The sequence below is a fragment of the Watersipora subatra genome, chromosome 7 (assembly GCF_963576615.1).
Source record: "Watersipora subatra chromosome 7, tzWatSuba1.1, whole genome shotgun sequence".
NCBI lineage: Eukaryota > Metazoa > Bryozoa > Gymnolaemata > Cheilostomatida > Watersiporidae > Watersipora > Watersipora subatra.
In genome coordinates this window covers 21706545-21729405 of record NC_088714.1, presented here as the reverse complement: position 1 = coordinate 21729405, position 22861 = coordinate 21706545, and the positions used below count along the sequence as shown (strand labels likewise).

Genomic DNA, 22861 nt, shown 5'->3' with positions numbered 1-22861 from the left:
AAACAGTTTATGCTCATCTTTTAAGAACTTAGGTAAATGGACAGTAAAAGAGCAAGGTATAGTCAATAAAGTTTTAAATTTTTATCATCTGAGAATGACCAAACAGATGTTTTTCATCAGAGATATTTAGCTCGCTTTTGTAGTTTTTTTCTTCAAGTCAAAGGCAACAATCATACAAGGAACTTCTCAGTTTCAAGGCATAAAATTACCATCAGCCAAATTTCCCTTGTGAAGCCTCTCCTTTTTATCTCGTCTCAAATTTTAATTGGCTAGTACACAGCCTTAAAATGACATATTTTATGTCACAACACATTATTGTTTCTTATAATGTAAGTTATATTATTTATTCAGCCACTATCACATAGCTTCCTAATTAGGCATGCAAACTGTTGTACATGTGTTTACAAGACTCAATTATTAAGATTCATTATTCAACTCTCTTGAAAATAGCATAGAAAGTTCTTGATCCAGTTGCAAAAACTTGGCTATGTGAATTTGGATTTTTATCTCTTCTATATATCCAAAATAAATATTGTGATGTCATCAATCCTGAAAATGAGCTGCGCATTTCGCTTGTCCACAAGGAACCACACTTCGATCAGATAATAACAGAGAATGGCAGGAAGAACATCAGAGATCATAAAATGAGTTATTTTTTAAATGTTGCTGCTGTGTGAAAACATCATACTTTTCTTAGAATGACCTTTCAATAACATATTGTATTGAATGTTTATATGTTCCGAATATGTTAGTTTTTCATTATGTATTGAGACTTTTTTGTATTATAATAAGGGAATGTGAGATAGCATTCATCAGTGGTAGGGGGCTTGGTAATGACATCAAAATCGCGCTTTTTTGAATATGAGCATTTTAACCAAAATCAAGTTTTGTCGATTTTAATTTTGAAACATCCTGGCAGTCAGATCACTTCAAAACTCAAAAACAATCACAAATGACAGAAAAATACCAACACTTTCCAATAAAATCTACATCTAAAATCTAAATTTTGTTTAAGTTCAGCTTTAAACAAATCAATCTTATGTCTGTATGAGTCTCAGCCTTCAGTTACCATGCGCAGCTAGCAAACCATTTACTCTGTTAGCAATATGCTTTGCTCTTTGAGTTATTCTTGTGTATAACAAAGTATGACTCATTCACCATGATGGTGGGACTTTACCCATTATATTTCGTGTCATTGCTTGCAACACTGCTTCTACTTTGCATTACAATTATGGTGACGGATTTTCCATTTTCCCTCTAGGTTAAAAATAAAACAGCCATGAGGTTAGAAGCGTGTTGGGCTTGTTGATACAAAAAGTATTACATCATATGGTACTTGGAAATCATTACCATTTTTGGATAAAGATTTCCATATAAAAGGAACTTGTGTTTCCAGTTTTATTCAAATCACTCAAACACTGCAAACGAATACAACCCTATTCAGCTCTCAGTCTCTTGCAATTTGTGAAACCTGTCAACATCTCATAATAAAGGTACGATATAACATTCATTTAAGTTCACATTCATAATGAACAACAATTCATATCACTGAACATAATACGTTCCTTCTATATCTTGTTCATTTTCTCTTTACCGAAATTAACATGTTTGTCTTTGCAAACTATTAGATGGTAGATAAAATCATGTTATTTAATGCAGTATCAATTATTATATACATCTACATCTTACAGAACTGAACATGTTGTCAAAGAAGAAACAACAATCAGCTGAACCACAGGAAGTGGCTCCTGAAAAATGCAAAAAGCTATTCCGAATGGTCGACGGAGAAATAGTACAAGTTCTCTTATACAAAGGTCTACCCTACAAAGTCATCCCAGCTCCACACAAGAGATCTCAGGCTATCGACACAAATAACAATGAAGAATTACCAAAATAAGGTCTCAACATTTGACTTAACTAATATGTTGATGTATAAACATCTAGATAGCAACTGCAGACTCTCACAACAGCAGTACATGGGTGTTTACAAAGCATTATTAGTCAACCATCTATCATAAATTCAGAAGATTATTTCCTTATTTCCATGTTTGCTAACAAACATATTATTTATTTATTTTATTTATGCATGTCTAAAATCTCTTTTTTGTTTTTTTTGTTATATTTGTTATTTTCTGTTGAATGTTTTATATAGTTTTTTAAGTCCACTAATATAAAAATGAACTCTACCAAACTTGCTTTTGAATAATTTCATACAATATTAACTTACAAGCATTAGCTAAGCACCTGTAAACCAGAATATTAATGCCGTGTGTTGAACTCTCAGATGTTCTTATTACATCTCACAACGAGTCTAAAATACTACAAACATCGTGATAAAAGTCTGCTGTGGGTAGTTTAAAAGTTGGATAGATATTGAAGCACGAAGAAAAGTTGGGCATGTTTACCACAGATTATAATTGTATTCTTTATTGCTAGGTTTGAATGTCGGTTTGTTTTATTTACATTAAATCATAACGTAACACGATGATAAAAAAGGTAAAGTGCAATGAGGGCCCATATGCACAGTAGCCTGGCTATTCGAGGCGCAGAGCCGGTGTTAACGGATGAGATTGTTAATGAAAAAAACATTGTTGTCTAAGCAAAAAATCAGAACAAATCTATTCCAGAGATTCCAGCAAGTACTGCTTCAAACTAGCCCTAAAACCATAATGACTATCAAATTTCTTTAGCCAAATTGGCAAGGAATTCTATGCTGATGACACACGATAGGCAACCTATCTATGGTCAGTAGTAAAGGAGGAGGGTGGAAGAGGTAATGAAAATAAGGAATGACAAGTGTTATAATGTGTTGACAAGTTAGTTTGAGATTTAAATTGTGTTAAGGCTAAAAGACATACCCTATTCTTAGTTGGTATAGTTGTTGGATAGGCGAAACACGAGATCTTTTAAACAAAGAAGTTGATGGAAAATAAGAGTTTTTGTGATATATTATTTTAAGCAATTGCTTCTGGATGACCAAAAGTTTGTTCAAGTAGCTCATTAGAGCATTTCCCATGATTCCAAGCAACAAACTATTTTAAAAGCAAAGGAGGCATTTCTGGTAAGATCAATGGAGCCTTGTAAATAAGTCCCAAGCTTTGTTGCAGTTGTTTTTTCAATAGTTCTATGTGTCTTGACCAGTTTAGTGTACATCTATTATAATGCCTAAAAATGCTATGCTATCCGTCATTTGTATGTTTTGTCCATTCATGGAAATGTTTTTGGTAATCGAAATTGATTTTGTAGATATAAATAACTATGAATTTAGTCTTGTTAGGTATACTCTATATTTAAGGTTTATTGTGTTGTCAAGTCACTGTATTCACAAAACTGCAAGTAGTATGTAGAGAGCAGATCTACACAAAAAAGTGACGGATCCAGCGGGGGGATAGAAAAAGGGGGTTGCGAATTAAATTGGCTAGGGGTGTAGATTGAATTGCGTGGAGTTGAATGAGATGTTGGGGTTTGGGGGGAAATTGTGGTGTAGAGTAGGGGGGTTGAATTCGAGGGGGTATGGATCCGCTCCTGGCGTAATCGGTGGATTATCTGTGGATGAGTCATCCGATTAGTGGGGGATGAGTCATCCGATTAAACGTGGATTATCGCGGGATTAGTCGGGGGAATCGTTGCGGATTAGTCGGCCGAATTGTCGCGGATTATCGGTGGATTAGTGGGGGGTGAATATCTGGGACATCGAGGGCTGGTTGGTTTTCCGGAGTGGATCTCGCGGATTATCGAGGAGAGCGAGAGATTACCGGATGAGTGAGGGGGTTAATATCTGGGACACCGAGGGGTTGATTTTCTGGAGATTGTTATATATTTGGTTGAATGAGAGATAAGTTTTTATTATAAAATATAAACTATAAATGTTACAAAAAATTCAAAATCATTCTGTCATTCGTTTTAAAAAGGAAAGTTTTGGAATACATCTTTCATCAATTTCTGTGTCACACCGAAGAACTAAAATAAGAGTTGATTTTCCCAAAGAATTGAGAAACTGAACAGGAAGTAACAAATCTAACCCTTCATTATTTCCAATATTATCATAAATGAAGGTATCTTTAGGTGTAGTAGAATTTGAAATAGGCTGAAGATTACAGATAAAGTCAATATCTTGAAAATTCGATCCTGGAGGACATTGCAACATTGAAAGAGTAGAGTTATATCCACATAATTCTCCTCTGTAGAATAATTTGAAATCAATTAGAATATCGATTGTGGAATTTTGAACTGAATATTCACATTCAGAATATGTTAGAACTTGCTCCGATGAAGCTGACACTATAGGATTAAGGTATAGGTTTTCTCCATCTGTTTCATCTTCATTTAGTAGTTCTTTGCACGCAAATCTGTGATTGTCTGGTAATGGATAACCACAATGAAAGTAGTCTGATGGAAATATTCTTTCGCATGTTTCATTATTCTTGTGATATAAAGTAGTTTCTTCGAATGGAAGTAGTAATGAAACTTCAAATTCATTGAGTGTTCTGATTAAACAGTTATTCGCATCGGTAACATATTGAATTCTTTGATTTCCATTTATTATTCCCGTAAACCGTAAAATGAGAAATATTATAATGTGCAAGTTCATTATAGTCATAGTGTCTTTTTAAAATACTACTCTCTTGACTGAAGTAGGCAAAGAAAATGAATAAAAAGTATGTCGATATAATATATATAGTTCATTCTTCAAAATTATCTTGAAATACTATACAAAAAAGTTATTCAATTCTGTTTGATGACTCAATCCTTCTTGGATATGAAGTGATTAAATATAAAGAATTATGCAAAGTCTAACTGTGATGTTTATCAATTCTTCCCATTGATATGTAGGAGTTCACTGAAGTAATGATTTGTAACTTGTTGATCATTGGCTTCTCCTCTCAAATATGGATAAAGTCTTGATTCGGTTAATATTATGTTTGAAGGTGTGTGCCAATCAAGTGAGGATAATAATGATAGTTGGACTTTGTCACTCCTTGGTCCGATTTGAGCAGATTCCAAACACGTTCCAATATCGAGTTCGGCAAAAGTCTCATGAAGTTCTTGTCGAGTCAATCCTTCATTTCCATATCGTACTTGCATTATTCTAATACAATGTTGACATCCTCGAGCTCCCTCGAAGCATCTACACTGACTTTCTAAATATGTTACGAATCGTTTATAGATATAGAATCCGATAACATAGTAAAAAGTTTCTTCAGTAACTCTTCTGATGAATTTTTTTGTGTTTTTCTTTACAACCACTCTTGATAATTGTCCATCCTTAAGATGAGCTGGAATAAACTCCTCTAGAAATATAACTGACATTGTTTCTGTTTTCTTCGTTTTTGGTTCCTTCACCGTCAGAGCTAAATTGAAGAATGGTGGAGAATTCTAGAGGCGTAGACTTAATAACATTCCGAATCTTTTTTTTTATTTTCATCCAACAGTTTTTTCATCTATAATTACATCATCAATTTCATGCTCGATTTCCTCTTCCAGTCTTTCTCCGATTAATGGAAATTGTGCTATATGAAGGAGTCTTCTGAAGAGCAGTTGTTTCGTTTCATCACGTTGTGTAGGATGAGTCATGTAGTGCCGAATTCTATTCCAAAGCACGGTTTCAAAAATCTTTTCTTCCATCGTTTTAAAATCGATTGCGATAAATCTGTTAATCCATTCTAAATCAACCTCTTTTCCAATTTTACCTTCTCGAATGGTAGCTTCAAGATCAACCCATTCAAAGATCATCTTCAAATCTGAGGGTGTTATCGATATTTCTTTTACACATATTGTTGATTCCAAACATTCCCTGCATTCCAACGCACTGCAGACACAGTTGGACTTTAATCTTTTCAATGACACAACTTTTCTAAAAGCAGCTGTTCCTAGAATGTAGTATAAACATTCCTCGGTAAGATGTGTACGAATTTGTTCATTTTCGTCAAGTTGAACCAAGATGTTATCCGGGATTATTTCTGCAACCTCGAATGGAACAAAATCTTTAATCAGAATGTTTTGAGCCATGTTACTATGAGAAAGTCTACATTCGAAATGATTTTACATTGGATAGTATATTGAATTTATATGAGCTTAGTTATATATTATTAATATTGTATATACGAAAAGAAGAGTCAATGAAGAAAATAAAATTTTATAGTAATAATACATCGAGGAGCAAAACTCTACTATCATATATACTTAGCAACAAAATCACTTCTAAAAATTATGCTAAAATATATTCTGTGCTCACTCCATCGTTACATACTCTTCTTTTTGAATAAAAATATGTTAATCCGGTTCTAAGTTGAGTGTATGAGAACACTCTATTGTCTTTTTTTACAAAGCCTTTGTTTATCCCTTCCTTAGGAAATCTTGATTGTAATACTTTTAAAAAAGTGTCTTTTGTAAAACTATTCGTAGTTTTACTTAATCCTTTACTGCTATGCTTTGTAGAATGAGTTTCATCATTTCAGCAAAAGTAAGTCTTAGAATTTAAGGCTACTATTCCATGACCTGAAAATTCTACTTTGAATAAACCGGGAGTCCTTATATCATATTGATATACTTCTTTGCAACAATTTTGTAATTCCCACAACATTGTAGGATCAGATTTACAGAGTTGGAAATCATCCGCGTGTCGATCGCAATACATCCTAGGAAACCATTTTCCATATTCTTTGTAGTATATATCAGCGATCTCTTTTCTAACGATATTATCCATAGGTGCTGAAAGAGCCATGTAGGCACTATCTGTATCCATCGCCACATACTGGAAGTCCTTTCTGTCGAAGTATCTAAAATAAAAAAAATTTCAATCCTTAGTTCTTGTTATCTTAGTATTATAATACTCTCATTTCAAAAATTTATCATTCAAATGTTTACCGTTATACATATTTTTTCTAGAAGATACAAATGAGATTACTTACCTATCCATGAAGTCATAGTAGAACTCCAACATCCGAAGTTTAGCCAGTTGTAATATGGAGAATCCGATATGTACAGGTATATCCATCTTCATCTGAATAAATATATATACAGTCTTATTAGATTCCTTTACATATATTAGTCCAAGTAAATTTTTCATTATGATTCAATTATATCAATAAGATAATAAATATATACTACTAACCGAAGACTTGTGTTGAGTCAACTCATAGAAGCTATCATCGATTTCCTCCAAAGATTCAAATCTGTGTGATCGTATTCTCAAGGATGCTTCATAATCTCCTTGAATATACTTGACATTTCGATGTTTTAATTTCTCAGTGATTGTTTTCCCGTACGATGAATTTCCAATGAGTTTATTGGTTGTGGCTATCAACTCTTGGTCAGGATCTTTGTCACCAGCTCTTCTAGCATTTGAGACAGATTCTCCAAATGACTGGAAAACTCTTCTAGGGGTGTATTCTATGAGTTGATATATTTTGGTTATAATCAACCCATGATTAAGATACCATTTTGCTAAAGTGGTGAGTAGTAAAATTTTTTCTCCAAACATACTCCCCACCAAAGTTCGTTGTTCTTGAGGTAGCATTCCTTCCTTTTCAGCAAATTCTTTCATACTTTCACTAAGATGATTTCTATTCAAAGATGTATTCTTGAAAATGGGACTCATTTCTGAAAACTTTTCGTATAAGTTTTCAGGAACAGATATATCGCATTCAATGAATCCATATATCTCCCCTTTTATAATCTACTGAATAATCTCATCCTCGGTGGCAAAGGAATTGGAAGGATAAAACTCTTCGTTGAAGATACTAATAAAGTTCTTAATCTCGGTGTTATCCTCAATCATCTTGTCCCATTCACACTCCCAGATTCTTACTAAACGATATCCAAGTTCTTTAACATATTCTTCCTTCTTTATCGTTTCCTCCAGAACTTCACTCATGGGTCGATTCTTATATGGATGTATACTTATTCCTTTGGTCTTGTTACAGTTATGTCCATGCCAGAAACATCCATGAAATTGAAACACTGTATTCGATTCTTCACAATATCCATCAACAGGAAGATTATGTTGTCCAATTCTAAATTCTTTATCATTGTTTTCATGTAAGATTTGAATATTGTCCTTCCAAGTCAAAAATTGTAACCATCCATGAGCAGCCTTGCTATTTTTTCGAGGATGAGTGTATGCAAATCCATTTTCGAATCGCCTTATTCTAGGGTTTCCAGTAGGCATTTCTTGCATCATACTCCACAAATATAATGCATTTGCATCAACTCCTAGAATAAGTTCACAAAGTTTGGATTCCTTTCCAAACTTTCTTTCTCGAATCAGTGTTTTCTTCGACTCATGAAGTCTGTGAAAAATAATGCTAGGTCCACCTACGATATTGTCCTTGATGGTAAAGTAAATATCTTTATCGTTTTCCTTGATCAGACAGACAGGTTGACAAGTTTTGAAATGATGTGATGAGATTGTCTGATGATGAGAACTCATAGGATGAGGAGGTGAATCTGAAAGTTTCAACATCCATTTTACTGCCAATCCAGGAAGTGAAATGGCGTCTTTCAACATATCGATTCCCATGGTTCTGTAAACTTTTTTTTGTTTTTCTACAGCTTCAACAAATGGTACTACATCGAGATTGTTGTACCATACTAGAAAATCTTTTAACGTTTTCATCTTCTCTTGTTTCCAAATGTTTAAACAGATTTCATAATCAGCATCCGAAATATGTTCATCTCTCAAAGAACTGTAAAAGCATTCTTTAGGTGGTAGAAACGGTTGTTTCAACTTCTCAAGATCATCTATATATTCATAAGGATAGAATCCTTTTTGTTGAGAGCATTTGAAAGCTTTGAGATACTTTGCATAGGAAAATCCTGGAGCAATGAAGTTGGAAATATCCAAGAATTTGAATCTTCTTGATTGAATACAGCTCATCTTGTTTGTTCTTTTCACTACAAAATCAAAATCTTCATCTTCTGTGTCTTGAAGACATCGAAGTAGAGGTCCTTTCATCACATTCAGGTCGTAGTTTTGTGAATTAAATCCTAGAATCGGAATACATGAGATGAATTTGTCGAAACGTTCAAATAAATGACGAAATCCCTCTCTTGAATGGTATACTCGAGGATTGGAAAATTTGCAGGATTTAAATCTTTCTTCAACTTTTCCTTGCTTTTCAGCTTTTGCCTTCATCAACTGTCTAATGTAGTAAAGTTTTTCTTCAAGGATATCCTGGGCTTCATCAGCAATTTGGGAAATATACTGAACAAAAAAAGATATACAAGAATCAGTATCTCCCTCACTTACAAAACACTTTGGATCCTTAAATCCGGGTACATTTGAACAAACTGATATACTCATCAATTCGTGTCTCGATGTGAATGTAACCGAATTGGAATTTGGTGGAAGGTCGGATTTTGGAAGATAACACTCGATATCATAGGTGATTAAAAAAGGATAATAAGTATCTTCCTCAGCCACGGATATTCCTATCTCTCGTTTCAGTTGTTCGAAAATTGTAGGTGTTGCCTTAAACTTTCCTCCTTCGAAGATGAAGTTTGTTACTGTTTCTTGACTACATTTATGTCTCTTGAAATTTCCTCTTTTTGTAAAGCTCACTTCACAGGAAGGACAACTAAACCCTTTAGTATAAGCATTAACATCCTTGATGAAACTGAAATGAGAGTTCTGCAAATCGAGGAAGCGTTCCTTTCCCTCTTTTTGGGTCGATGTCCAGATGACTGTTGAGGTTTCATCAGCATTCAGAGATAATACGGTTATACGGATGTCAAAACATTTCTCAAGAGAAATTAAGTCTCCTAACTCAATTCCAGGAAAATTCTTCATCAGATCTTTGGAGGATGAGGAAGAAGAAGAAATGTGTTTCGAGTACTTTTGAAATAGCATCTTCACAAGTTGCTGTTTTGGTCTTTGTCTGGTGCAACTACATCGGTTTGAACACTCACACATCACCTTCAATGCTAAACATCTGAAGAAACAGAGATTGTCTGTGTAAGGAGTGCAGCTCATAGTGATTACATGTCGATTGTTAAGAATGTGAGTCGGAAGATCTGAAGCCACTCCTATTTGCCCCATTCCAATCAATTTATAGAAATAGAATGAAATATTGGTAATTACATTCAATTTCCAAGCTGTATTCGGGCGTTCTCGAATCGCTATAGCAGCAAGATCTTGTCTTGTCAATTCTTCAAAGAAATTCTGTAGTTCCTGTCTTGTTGTAATCAGTTTTGCTTTTTTGAAAATTGTAGCATTATTCGATGAAGCATGAAAATATCTTAATTCTCCTGAGGCTTTATGTTCAAGAATGCATCCCACACTACAATTTAACTTAGCTCTTGTTTGTAACCCATTCCAAGTTGTCAACATTTCGTTCCATATTCTTTCCGAATGGTTTGGAGTTGGAAGTTCTGCTTGAGGAATATTTCCATTCCATAAATTTACGTTTAACGTTTCAACAACTCTTCCTCGTCGTCTTTTTGTTTTCATAGCATTCCAATATCTTCTTATTAACTCATCCCATGCCTCATCATCATTAACAGGAATGATATCCTGATTAACTTGTTCTCTTTCATTTTCGATAGGAACGATGGGCTCGACTCTATCATTAATACCAACTAAATTGTCATCATCAGCGTCCACTTCATTTTCGTTTCTTTCGTTTTGTTTTGTAGGTTGATCAGATAAATATCTATTTTCTTCGATTTCATTTGTATTTTCTTCTTCTGATACATCTGATTGATCGGATTCATCATCAGCAAGATTTCGAGTAATAGGAGTTACTGTTATCTTAGATCGACTAGGATCTCCTCTTCAAATTTGAGTTGAAGCAGAACGAAATGAAGAATGATGAGAAACATTCTTTACTTTTTCGAAAATGAAAGGGGGATTGGAAACTTGTACAATAATCGAGGCATCATCATCATCATCATATTCGTGATATTGTTCCGAAGAATCATTAGTTGATGTTGTAAACGATTCTGAACTTTCATTCGATTGGAGATGAATGTGTTTAACATGTCTTTTGAGGATTGATTTTTTGTTAAATGAAGTCGAACATTCTAAGCAGATATATTTATTAGCTGAAACGGATGATGCACTTCTTTCCCTACTTCTGCTTCTTTCTCTATGATCAATTGAAGTGGAAGGAGCAGAATTTTCCGATGAAATTAAATTATGCTCTCGTGAAAGCTTGAACATCTTTGAGGAAGAATTCCAGCTGCCAAGAATTAAAAAATCTCATTTTACTATTCTCTCTACATTTAATCATTCATTAAAAATTTTTTCCACCAATTATTGTAAATCAACTTACCTCATCAGATTTGCTCCAGTCTCCTTCTGAATGGGAAGATGCCGGATACATTTTCTTGTTGTATTCAAATTTCGGAGATATATAATCCGGTGAAACAGAGATAATCCAAAATTCTGAGAGAAGATTATACATAGATATCCAAATTGTAGAATTAATCCAAACTTTCGTGAGATATATAATCCAGTTAGTTCGGAGAAATATAATCCAGTGAAACAGAGATAATCCAAAGTTCTGAGAGAAGATTATACGTAGATATCCAAATTGTAGAATTAATCCAAACTTTTGTGAGATATATAATCCAGTTAGTTCGGAGAAATATAATCCAAAGTTCTGAGAGAAGATTATACGTAGATATCCAAATTGTAGAATTAATCCAAACTTTTGTGAGATATATAATCCAGTTAGTTCGGAGAAATATAATCCAAAGTTCTGAGAGAAGATTATACGTAGATATCCAAATTGTAGAATTAATCCAAACTTTTGTGAGATATATAATCCAGTTAGGTATAGAAATAGTTCGAAGTTCTGAGAATTTCATGTATAATAACTCCAGGAAAAAAAAGTCTCGATAATGGTGAGCCCATCAAACTTGGCTGTATTTATACTAGTCAAGTTCAAGGAGGTGGAACCCGGACAAAAGCTATAAATCACTTCTAATCCATCTTGTCTCACTCAACTTTCGCGAAAATTGAATTTCGCGAAAGTGAATTTCGCGAAATTGGATTTCGCGAAATTACACATTATATATATATTATATAGTCAACTTTCGCGAAATTGAATTTCGCGAAAAGTGAATTTCGCGAAATTGGATTTCACGAAATTATATATTATATAGTCAACTTTCGCGAAATTGAGTTTCGCGAAAGTGAATTTCGCGAAATTGGATTTCGCGAAATTACACATTATATATATTATATAGTCAACTTTCGCGAAATTGAATTTCACAAAATTGGATTTCGCGAAATTACACATTATATATTATATAGTCAACTTTCGCGAAATTGAATTTCGCGAAATTATACATTATATATATTATATAGTCAACTTTCGCGAAATTGAGTTTCGCGAAAGTGAATTTCGCGAAATTGGATTTCGCGAAATTACACATTATATATATTATATAGTCAACTTTCGCGAAAGTGAATTTCGCGAAATCCAATTTCGCGAAATTACACATATATATTATATAATCAACTTTCGCGAAATTGAATTTCGCGAAAGTGAATTTCGCGAAATTGGATTTCGCGAAATTACACATTATATATATTATATAGTCAACTTTCGTGAAATTGAATTTCGCATTTTTCAATTTCGCGAAAAGTCTTCTGATATTATGGATGATGCAGCTAAATTTATCAAAACTCATTAATCATTTGATGAAGAGAATTGTATATAACCAGCAGAATTTTACTAAAACGATATCAGTTCTTCATTCAAACTCAGAGAATTAACACACTACACAACTATGGAGGATAATACTCAATCTGGAGTGATAAAACCTGGATCGAATAGTTCAGTGAAGATGTCGAAAAAGAAAATTTCACCTGTAACTCTTTCTAACACGACTCCTCCAACGAAGAAGAAGAAATCCAACCAAATCGAAACGAATTTGGAGCAAAGGGCAAAAGATGTGGCAGACAAGTTAAGAACATTAAGTAAGGATACTTTAATGGAAGCAAAATCACTGCAGAAAATGACAGACCTTTCAGTAGGATTGATTATGGAGGTGACAAAAACGGAAGAAGCTCATTCGATCCATGGAGCGTGCTGTATCATTCACTTCAACTATGTGGAAAATGGGATTAGTAAATCTACTGCTGTATTTGCTCCAAAACGATTTCTAGATGAATCGCTGTCTTATCCAAGTATTATGGTATATCTTGGATTAAAACCTAAGAGTAATGGACAGGGAAGTTACCATGACTTAAGACGAGTAACAGAAGGAACCTCAACTCCCTTGGACATGAAACGCACTCTAGCCAATCTGAGAACGAAGAGACTTGAAAAACTTATACAACTTTTCGAGACTCGTCATCTCAAGGAGTTCAAAGCACCATCTATTTTCTACTATCACAATGTTGGAACAAGTGAATACAAAGATGCTGAAGGCAAGGTGAATGTGGTACCAACTGTAGCATTTTCAACCAAAGTTGATGGAGAGGAAGTTCAAGGAACTTTAACGATGCCTTCGAGATATGCCCTTTCGTTGAAAGAAAATTATTCGGGTATCATTATATACAAGGGACTAGTAACATCTCACAATACTCGCGAATACTATGATGTAGTAGTCATGGGACATGAAGAAGCCAGCAGATTTTACGAGAGTTCGGCACAATGCAAAAAGGATCCTGCTATCATAGATATTTCCGATGACGATGAGTGATTGATGAACAACTCGATACAAACTTCGTTTTAAAGATTGTACATGAACATTTTCTTATATATATATTCAATGTTTCATTTATACTATATTATCTTTATTGTGACCTATCTACTTGAACATTTTCATATATTTCAAGTTAAACATAAACTATTTTATTTTTATTGAAACAAAATGATGATGGAAATAATGAATAATACATATAAATATATCTTTTAAAGTGAATAATTTTGTAATAAAACTGATCTTTCATTCAACATATTAATTTCTCCAACAAATTTCAATCTTACATATATACAAAAAAAAACCGAAAATAAATTCCTTAAAATTCTTAACCATTCAAGAGCTTCAACATTACAAAAACATCAAATCTTCAAAAAATAGCTTTGTACATAAACACTTTCTCATATATATTCAATGTTTCAAATATATAACAATCTCCAGAAAATCAACCTCTCGGTGTCCCAGATATTAACCCCCTCACTCATCCGGTAATCTCTCGCTCTCCTCGATAATCCGCGAGATCCACTCCGGAAAACCAACCAGCTCTCGATGTCCCAGATATTCACCCCCCACTAATCCACCGATAATCCGCGACGATTCGGCCGACTAATCCGCAACGATTCCCCCGACTAATCCCGTGATAATCCACGTTTAATCGGATGACTCATCCCCCACTAATCGGATGACTCATCCACAGATAATCCGCCGATTACGCCAGGAGTGGATCCATACCCCCTCGAATTCAACCCCCTACTCTACACCACAATTTCCCCCCAAACCCCAACATCTCATTCAACTCCACGCAATTCAATCTACACCCCTAGCCAATTTAATTCGCAACCCCCTTTTTCTATCCCCCCGCTGGATCCGTCACTTTTTTGTGTAGATCTGCTCTCTACATACTACTACTGCATGTTCTGCTGTTGAAGTACCTACATGTAAGTATTTCTGACTCTAATATGCTTCGGAAATCTTGAGGCTAATATACAATTATTGCTGTCATTTTATTTCTAAAACTAAAATACAATCTTAGCAATAATATTAAGAATGTTGTTGGTAAAGCTATCTCAGTTGCAGTTATAGTAAAGATATAACAACTAATAATAAAAACTTTTAAAAGATGGGGAATCTCTAAAAAAAGTTGAAAACTGCCAAGGGTACCATAAATTTGGACAGATAAATTCAACACATTCATGATTTTTGTGAGTCACAAAATATGTAATAGGAAAAATAATTAGTGTAGCTAGAGTGGTTCTTCTGCATCTCTGCATGTCATCATCATGGCATACAATAGAACTTTCATTTTGTTGAGAATTTTGCTTATTTGGTTTTTGTTATTTTTAGTTCTGCACTCAAGGAGAATTCAATACTTCATTAATTGGCACTCGCTGTAGTAAAGTATGCATTTCTGAGATGAAGGAAAAGATTGGTTTTACAAATACGAATTCTGTTTAAATAGACGCAAAGCCTGGAGACAAGTAAAAATGTTCGGAACAATTATAGCCAATGAAATTTATCCATGAATGAATAACTTTCAGCGCCGTCTGTTGAAGATGCCTATCCCTGAATTGTGATGACCAGTAAGCTATTATGACATGGCAGTTGAGATTAATATGCATGTAAGTTGTGGCAATCGTTTCTTTTGATCGATGAGAGCAACATGATTGCTATTATACTATGACTGACACTAATATTGTATTGAAAGACACAGCTTCACACTGTTTTGTTGTCGTTGCGAGTAGGCCTAAACTTCCTGTTGATATATATTAAAATTAACTCAGATAAAGATGAAAACTATAACTATTACTAAAATATTGTCACAGCAAACAATAAATCAATAATAAAAGAAAAAATCAATAATGACAATAAATATAGTGATGTAAATTTGTACAAAAAAACAACACGTAAGGTTGAGAACAACACAATGCACATGAGTTATGATATGCGTGAGTACAAACTAGGTGTTCAGGTTTTCTAATTTAACATGCACCTTATACCACATTAGCTTTTCCGTAGTTCAGAGTTAGCGAAAATTGCGAAGACTTGTTAATACAGAAAATAATTAAAAGCTTGCTATAAAAATGCTGAAAATTAAAAAACAAAAACCCATTCAAGTGAGCACAAATGAACACAAATATTCTTAGGAGCGATTATGTCTGTGGTAAGAGGTTGTATGTAAGTGGTATCAACACTTGTTTTTATTGTAATCAAGTCATTACAGAATGACATAAAGGTGAGCTTACAAAGAAATAATCTATTCACCAGGCAACAGCATAACCTTTCTATTGCTCACATCACTGGTCTGTAATGGCGAAGTGACCTTCTTGAGCCAGTAACTTTGTAGTCTCTACCTAGTTCATATCCTTAGTTTAATTAAAACTTGCTCACTCATAGTAAATGAAACAAGATGTAGCCCAAGTTTGAGGTTTAGCTGACAACATGTATCACTAGTACAGAACACATTAACGCTGGTTAAGAAGGAGTTGCTTGCTCATGATAAATAAAGACCTCAAGTTTTTTGCTGGTGGCATTTGGTATAACAAACCTAATAAGTCCCACAATAGAATAAGGGTTGAATATCTAAAGAACCATTTCATGGGTTTAACAAGGAGAGAACTGGAAGGACTTTTCAGCTTGAGTTCCACACTATGAACCCATACTCAAATATTTCACGTGTAACCCAGTCTAAAATATGATGCTAAATTAGCATGTTGTTTTTCCTTTTGCTCTCTTTGTTTGTCAATGTAACAAAACACACAATGCTGATATGCATTTTTATGCAAGGACCACATCCCATATTTGTCATGAACTTTCTTTAGAATTTTGCATATGCAATCGATGACTTATTCCTCAAGTTTCTGCTCTCTATTTCATTGATCTCCTTCAAGCTTGGATTTGAACCTATGCCCGATGTGATTGGATGTTTTTTTTTTGCAAAGTTAAACTTTTTACGACTTCCTGTTACGAAACTGATGGGATTATTTAGTAATAACAATTCCTTACAATAATTATTGGCTGCAGCGCCAAATGAGGTTAATAACATAATCGAAACAAAGTTTTGTATCCTTGTGGCTAATGCGTAAGGAATTCCTCGCCATAGAGAGATATAAGAAGTACTATTTTCGCGTTTCTTAAAAACACGTTTAGAATAATAACATCCTCAACAGAACTGAACTTTAAACCGGAGCAGGCTTACAAAGTGTGTTCCATTGTAGTTAGATGACTTTTTGTCTTGTAAAGTCAGCGTATTGAACGCTGTACAACTGCATATGCAAGATAAGCCTACCTCACGTTCACCATAAACATTCATTCAAATCCAGAAAAATAATTCAGATCTATGACGCTAATCTCAAAGCCATTACAACCAAACAATGCATTAATTATGCCATGCAATATTTATCATTCTCCCTTCCTACCATGGTACTACGTTAAGAATATTGTTCAGTGACCATATATTGATCAATATGTTCATCTGCATCCGCCAGCTGCTACAACTGCCTTTCTTTTATTTTCTACACTCAATGGACTTTTATGCCATCAGTTACAGTGACACTATTACGTTGTAATCGTCGGTTTTCTTATATACTTCTACCTGTCAGAATTAACATAAAATATTCAAACTATGCTAACGTTCTGTATCTTGTGTTTGGTTCAGAACCACATATTTTATTTATACTTTTGTTATGTAATCCTTTGTTACTCATGTGTATAGCAAAATGCTGCCCTTTCACTTGTCTTTTTCTTTATTTTCTACTTAGCATATCTAGCAATAAAAATACCATTAATCTGAATGTAAAACTCTGGCCATTCCTAAGCTTGTTCAGTGTAAATCACCTGAGGACAGCGTTGTGCACTAAAGAGAAAGCATGCTGTTACAGGGACTGTTTTGTGGTATGAGCTGCCCTGGTTTCAACCACTCTACTGTCCTTCAAACAGCAACTGGATATCGTACACTTCCTGCCCTTCCACACTTGTTGTCAGTTACAGGGACTGTTTTGTGGTATGAGCTGCCCTGGTTTCAACCACTCTACTGTCCTTCAAACAGCAACTGGATATCGTACACTTCCTGCCCACGGGCTAGCCGGGTCACGCACTCAAGGATTTTCGCCACGCACATACAAAACAAAAACAACAGGGTAGACACACTTTTCGCGGTCTTCCGCACGAATATTCAAAAATATTAACAGATGTCAATTCTATCGGCCAAACACAACCTACTAATGGATGAGCAACCTATTAATGTATCCGAATACCTCATATAAAGCAAGCCAACCATGTTACATAATAGTTAATATCCACTTTTTCTCTGGAAATATGCCTGCCCGCGGTTTTTGGCCAAGAATAACCCGGGTTCATTATACACCAAAATGTCTCTCACGGGTTCCGGAGGTAGCCCGTTATTGGCATTATCGGGTGGGTCCATTGCTCCCGTACCGAAACATAAACTATTTTTATATATTGTAGCCTTCATTTCGGGCCAGGTCTTTATATGGACACCCGAACTTAATTTACAGTACGGGCTACCTCCGGAACCCGTGAGAGACATTTTGGTGTATAATGAACCCTGGTTATTCTTGGCCATAAACCGCGGGCAGGCATATTTCCAGAGAAAAAGTGGGTATTAACCATTATGTAACATTGTTGGCTTATTTTATATGAGGTATTCGGATACATTAATAGGTTGCTCATCCATTAGTAAGTTGTTTTTGGCCGATAAAATTGACATCTGTTAGTATTTTTGAATATTCGTGCGGAAGACCGCGAAAAGTGTGTCTACCCTGTTGTTTTTGTTTTGTATGTGCGTGGCGAAAATCCTTGAGTGCGTGACCCGGCTAGCCCGTGTTCCTGCCCTTCCACACTTGTTGTCAGTTACAGGGACTGTTTTGTGGTATGAGCTGCCCTGGTTTCAACCACTCTACTGTCCTTCAAACAGCAACTGGATATCATACGATTCCTGCCCTTTCACACTTGTTGTCTAACACAGGAAATGCTATTTTGATGTTACGATAATAAACATTATTGTGTGATTTTATAAGCTATTATAATATATAAAATTAGCATATAGATTTATCAGACAGGTTACAGATAGTAGTGCCATATCAACTATGCAAATTGATATTGTTGTTAGTTGGTTGATAACCTGAAATATATAACCGGATATACTGAAAGGTGTTACGCGTACCACATTCTTATAATAACAATTTTACTTCATGGTAATAGATATAATTACAATTAGTGCCATGGCAGTCTGATGAGCCATGAGAGAGCATCAGGTATAACAAGTAAATGCACGATTATTCCAAAATGTAACTTCAGGGTTGATTGATGCAGGTGATAGTGGGTTGGTCTATAAAGTTGAAAGTTGTGAGTTCAAACCCCATTTGATGCAATCTTTTTTCCTAATCTCTAGGCATGTCTCTAAACAGACGAATGGACACCAATCTTATTATAGCAAACTTTTTTGCTATAATATATATCATTACGGTATACATCATGATAAGCTGCAATATTTGAATGACAGTTTAAGCAAAACTTTCAATCTCTGATGATATTTTAATAAACATATGAATATCGTTATAAACTGCTGGATTCAATATTACATTTAAAGAGGTAAATGCGCAATACCATACAATGTATCCAAGATTGCAAAACCGTCAGCATTAAAACAGCATATAGGTATGAAACAGTTCAATTTGTCATTAGTAGAGGATAGAGGCAACAGATCAGATATAGTCAAACCAGATTATAACATCTAAAATTCATTAATTTTAGCTACCGGCTCCATCCATTAAAATACAAATCACTAGGCCAATAAGAGTAGAACAGACATATGAGCACCAACAGCACTATACACAAAAGATCTTTTAGCTTCCACAATGTATAGGTATGTCAACTTGTATGTCACAATGTATGTCAACTTCCACAGTGTATAGGTCCGCAACAGCAATATACAGAAAGAAGTCTATAGCTAACATAGAGTTAACTACCACTGTGTATCAGTCTAACATCTGAAGAATTTGTGTTGCCCGTCGTATTACAACTTTGCTATTTGCTTCTGATGCATCTTTATGTTTCTCTAAGAGTTCTGAAGCCTCTTTGCTAGTGGTCTCTCTGGCCTGGCCTAGATCATACAAATACACACATAAATCATTACTGCATGCAATATCTTTAGATTACTGTATATATATATATATATATAGAAAACAAATCAATCTATCTGGTTGTTTGATATACAGATATAACAGTGGAATGGTTTGAACAGGATGAACCACTTGAAAGAAACAAAGTGGATTGCATATTTCAACCACACAACTAAAAACGCTTTGTAGAAGAAATAAAATAAAACAGTAAGAAATCATCGTTGACTAAATCAGATCTCTCCCAAAACAATATGGAGAACGCAAGTTACCAGTTATACTTAATAATGTTACAAAAGTACTTTTAGCCATTCTTCTAAAACAAGTGAACACAAATCCATATTAATAAATTCCATTTTGCCCTGTGTCTGTTAGGCCATGCAAACGTTGTGCGGTTCCACACGTTTTGGCCGAGTTCACCCAAAATTCACACGCATACGCTCCGAGGATTCTGCCAGATCACTAAAAATATTTGGTCTCAAAACTCCATCTGGTTCCAGCTAGGATATTTGATTGAAATAAAAGAAATCAGAGGCATCACCAGGCTGACTGCCAGTCTGGTGATGCCTCTGAGTTCTTACTGCTAGCCTGGCGGTAAGCCAAAAGGGAGATGATTAGTGCAGGTACCAGATTGTCGATATACTAAGCCGAATGTCATCAGGTCGAGTCCCGCACAAAGCTATTTAATACGAAGAACTTCAATTACATCCTATATTATTTTTAATAAGTAGAAAAGTTTCGAGCAAGATTAACATTTCACAGAGTTTTATATGCAATCGACTGCCTTCTGGCTTTCCGGAATAATCTTTACCATAATAAGGTCGGTGTTCCACAGCTTTAAAAAAAACTTCTTGCATTGGGAAGAGTTGTAAGGGCAGACTGCCAGAGCTCCACGTGTTACCGACAGCTTATATAATGCAAAAAGCCGGCCAACTCCATGCAACAACAGTTTAATTGGCAGCCTTAAAACTGTCCTTTTCCGTATAAATGTGCCACTCACGGTCTAGATGATTACAAACTCAAGAATGGGCGGCCGTATGCAATAAGAACAAATGCCCTTAAAGAATAGAGAAAGCATAATATTATTATGCTTTATTATTTATCTTGAGGTGTTGACTGATGTTCTAAAAAAAGAATCAAGGAGATTGACCCAACATAAGCTGAGATATAGCCAGCCAAACACAGATCTACCAAAAAACATAAGTGTTTTGGTAATCATCAATATATGACGTATGAAATCGACTTGTGTGCCATTGGTCAATTAAGCCAACTAATGCGCTCTCCTATAACAATCACTGCGTTTTAATTGGTTTAATCCCTGGAAGTATAGAACAATCAAATTGGGCCTAACAATCATTGCTCTGAGAATTCCGAACCAGTCCCTCTGACGTGTAGATTAGTTTTAGAATAAAATAACTACACGCATCTATTATTTCGCAACATTCTGCTATCACTTTCTACAAATTATATTAGTTACATCATTTATTCTATACACAGTTATATTATTATTTTGTATAATATGCATTATGATTATTATATTAATCATAAAAAATAATCATAGATAAGATAATAAATCAATAGAAAAATCAAATGAAAAGTTATCGTTTTCTTTTCTTACAGCAAAAGCAGCACGGTCAAGTTTTTCTTTTTAAGATTATGGCTGTAGTGAACTTACAGTCTGTTAATAGTGACGATAATCATAAAAATCAACTGAATGCTGCAGTAGATACACAGTAGAAAAATGATGATTGAACAAAAATTCACATTCCCATTTCTTATTCTAAACGAACTGCAATCGCGGATGTCGCATATAGACTATACACGCGCCGTTCGTTGAACAGAGGATCTCCGGAGCATATCCGTGGAGATCGAGTTAAAATTTGGTGCCCAATAGTCAAAATCTGCTCTTTTGTTTTGAAAAATCACGTCGAGGGGTTGTGGGCAAATGCCTTTACTACACAATGTTTGCTTGATGTTCTTGGGAAACCGGAGCTAGTCTGTAAATTATTTACTATCGCAAGAAGCGTTTCACATCTCGTAGCCAAAACAATCATTATACGTAACGGCGGTAAGGGTGCGCAACTCTGGCACATGAACATTAAGTCGATTTTATACGTCAGTTTTCGGGATTTTTGAAGGGTTTTCCTCTGATTCTTTATTAGGTAGACCTGTGTTTGGCTGGCTATATCTCAACTTCTAGTGGGTCAATCTCCTTGATTCTTTTTTTAGAACATCAGTCAACACCTCAAGATAACTAATAAAGCATAATAATATTATGCTTTCTCTATTCTTTAATGACTGTGTTAATAGGTTGTTGAGAAAGGGGTGTAGCAATTTGCGTTGGAAATTTAACGCATGCTGCAGGCGATCCGATTGAATATGAAACAAATCAAACAATCCGCCCTTACTGATAGTCATTAATATATTAGTGATAAAGATATTTTATGGTTATCAGGTTTACTGTAAATTATTATAGTGGCTCGGCATTTTGCAATATGATCGTTTAAAAAACCAAGTTGAAATAGAGGCTAAATATACTGCACTGACAGCTGTAGAAACAAATTGGTGCTCAAAAAAATGGAACCGGTGGTTGACTCATGGGCAGAGTTTTACAACATTACATTCAATTCCGACAAAATAAATATAACCAAAGAAATTGGCACAAGTTTGACGAAGCATGCGATTGCACCAACAGAGAACACAGAAACCTGTTGCGTTGCTGCAAGCTTAACCAATGACTATATTGATAGCAATAGCAACGGAAAGGTCTCCTTCCTTCCATGTTATCCAACAAACCAGTGTCAACTTAGTGCCAGGATACCGATGGCATGCTTAATGAATGATGGTCGTGTCACAACTAATGATGCAATAAACCATAGTAATATAAAAAGCTAATGTAGAGAAACCGCTGTATGAATGATGATGAGTACGCATTGTACAATCATTGGTAATTGCAAACTTGATTATTATGTAACAATTCAGAGAGAGTTATTGAGACAACTATAGGCTATGAGTCCTCAAACAGAGCTGGGGGGAGCAAATAATGCAGGGAAATAGTGATATGTTAT

At 34.8% G+C, this 22861-nt stretch overlaps 1 protein-coding gene across 1 annotated transcript in view; it reads right to left on the bottom strand.

Moving 5' to 3' along the window:
* Positions 1-19205: 19205 nt before the first annotated feature.
* LOC137400082 (uncharacterized protein C7orf50 homolog) overlaps positions 19206-22861 on the bottom strand; it is a 39946-nt gene continuing 36290 nt past the window's right edge. Inside the window, exon 9 of the mRNA XM_068086392.1 lies at positions 19206-19777. Coding sequence (XP_067942493.1) covers positions 19653-19777 — 125 coding nt within the window. The 3' untranslated portion in view covers positions 19206-19652. The remainder of the gene's footprint in view (positions 19778-22861) is intronic.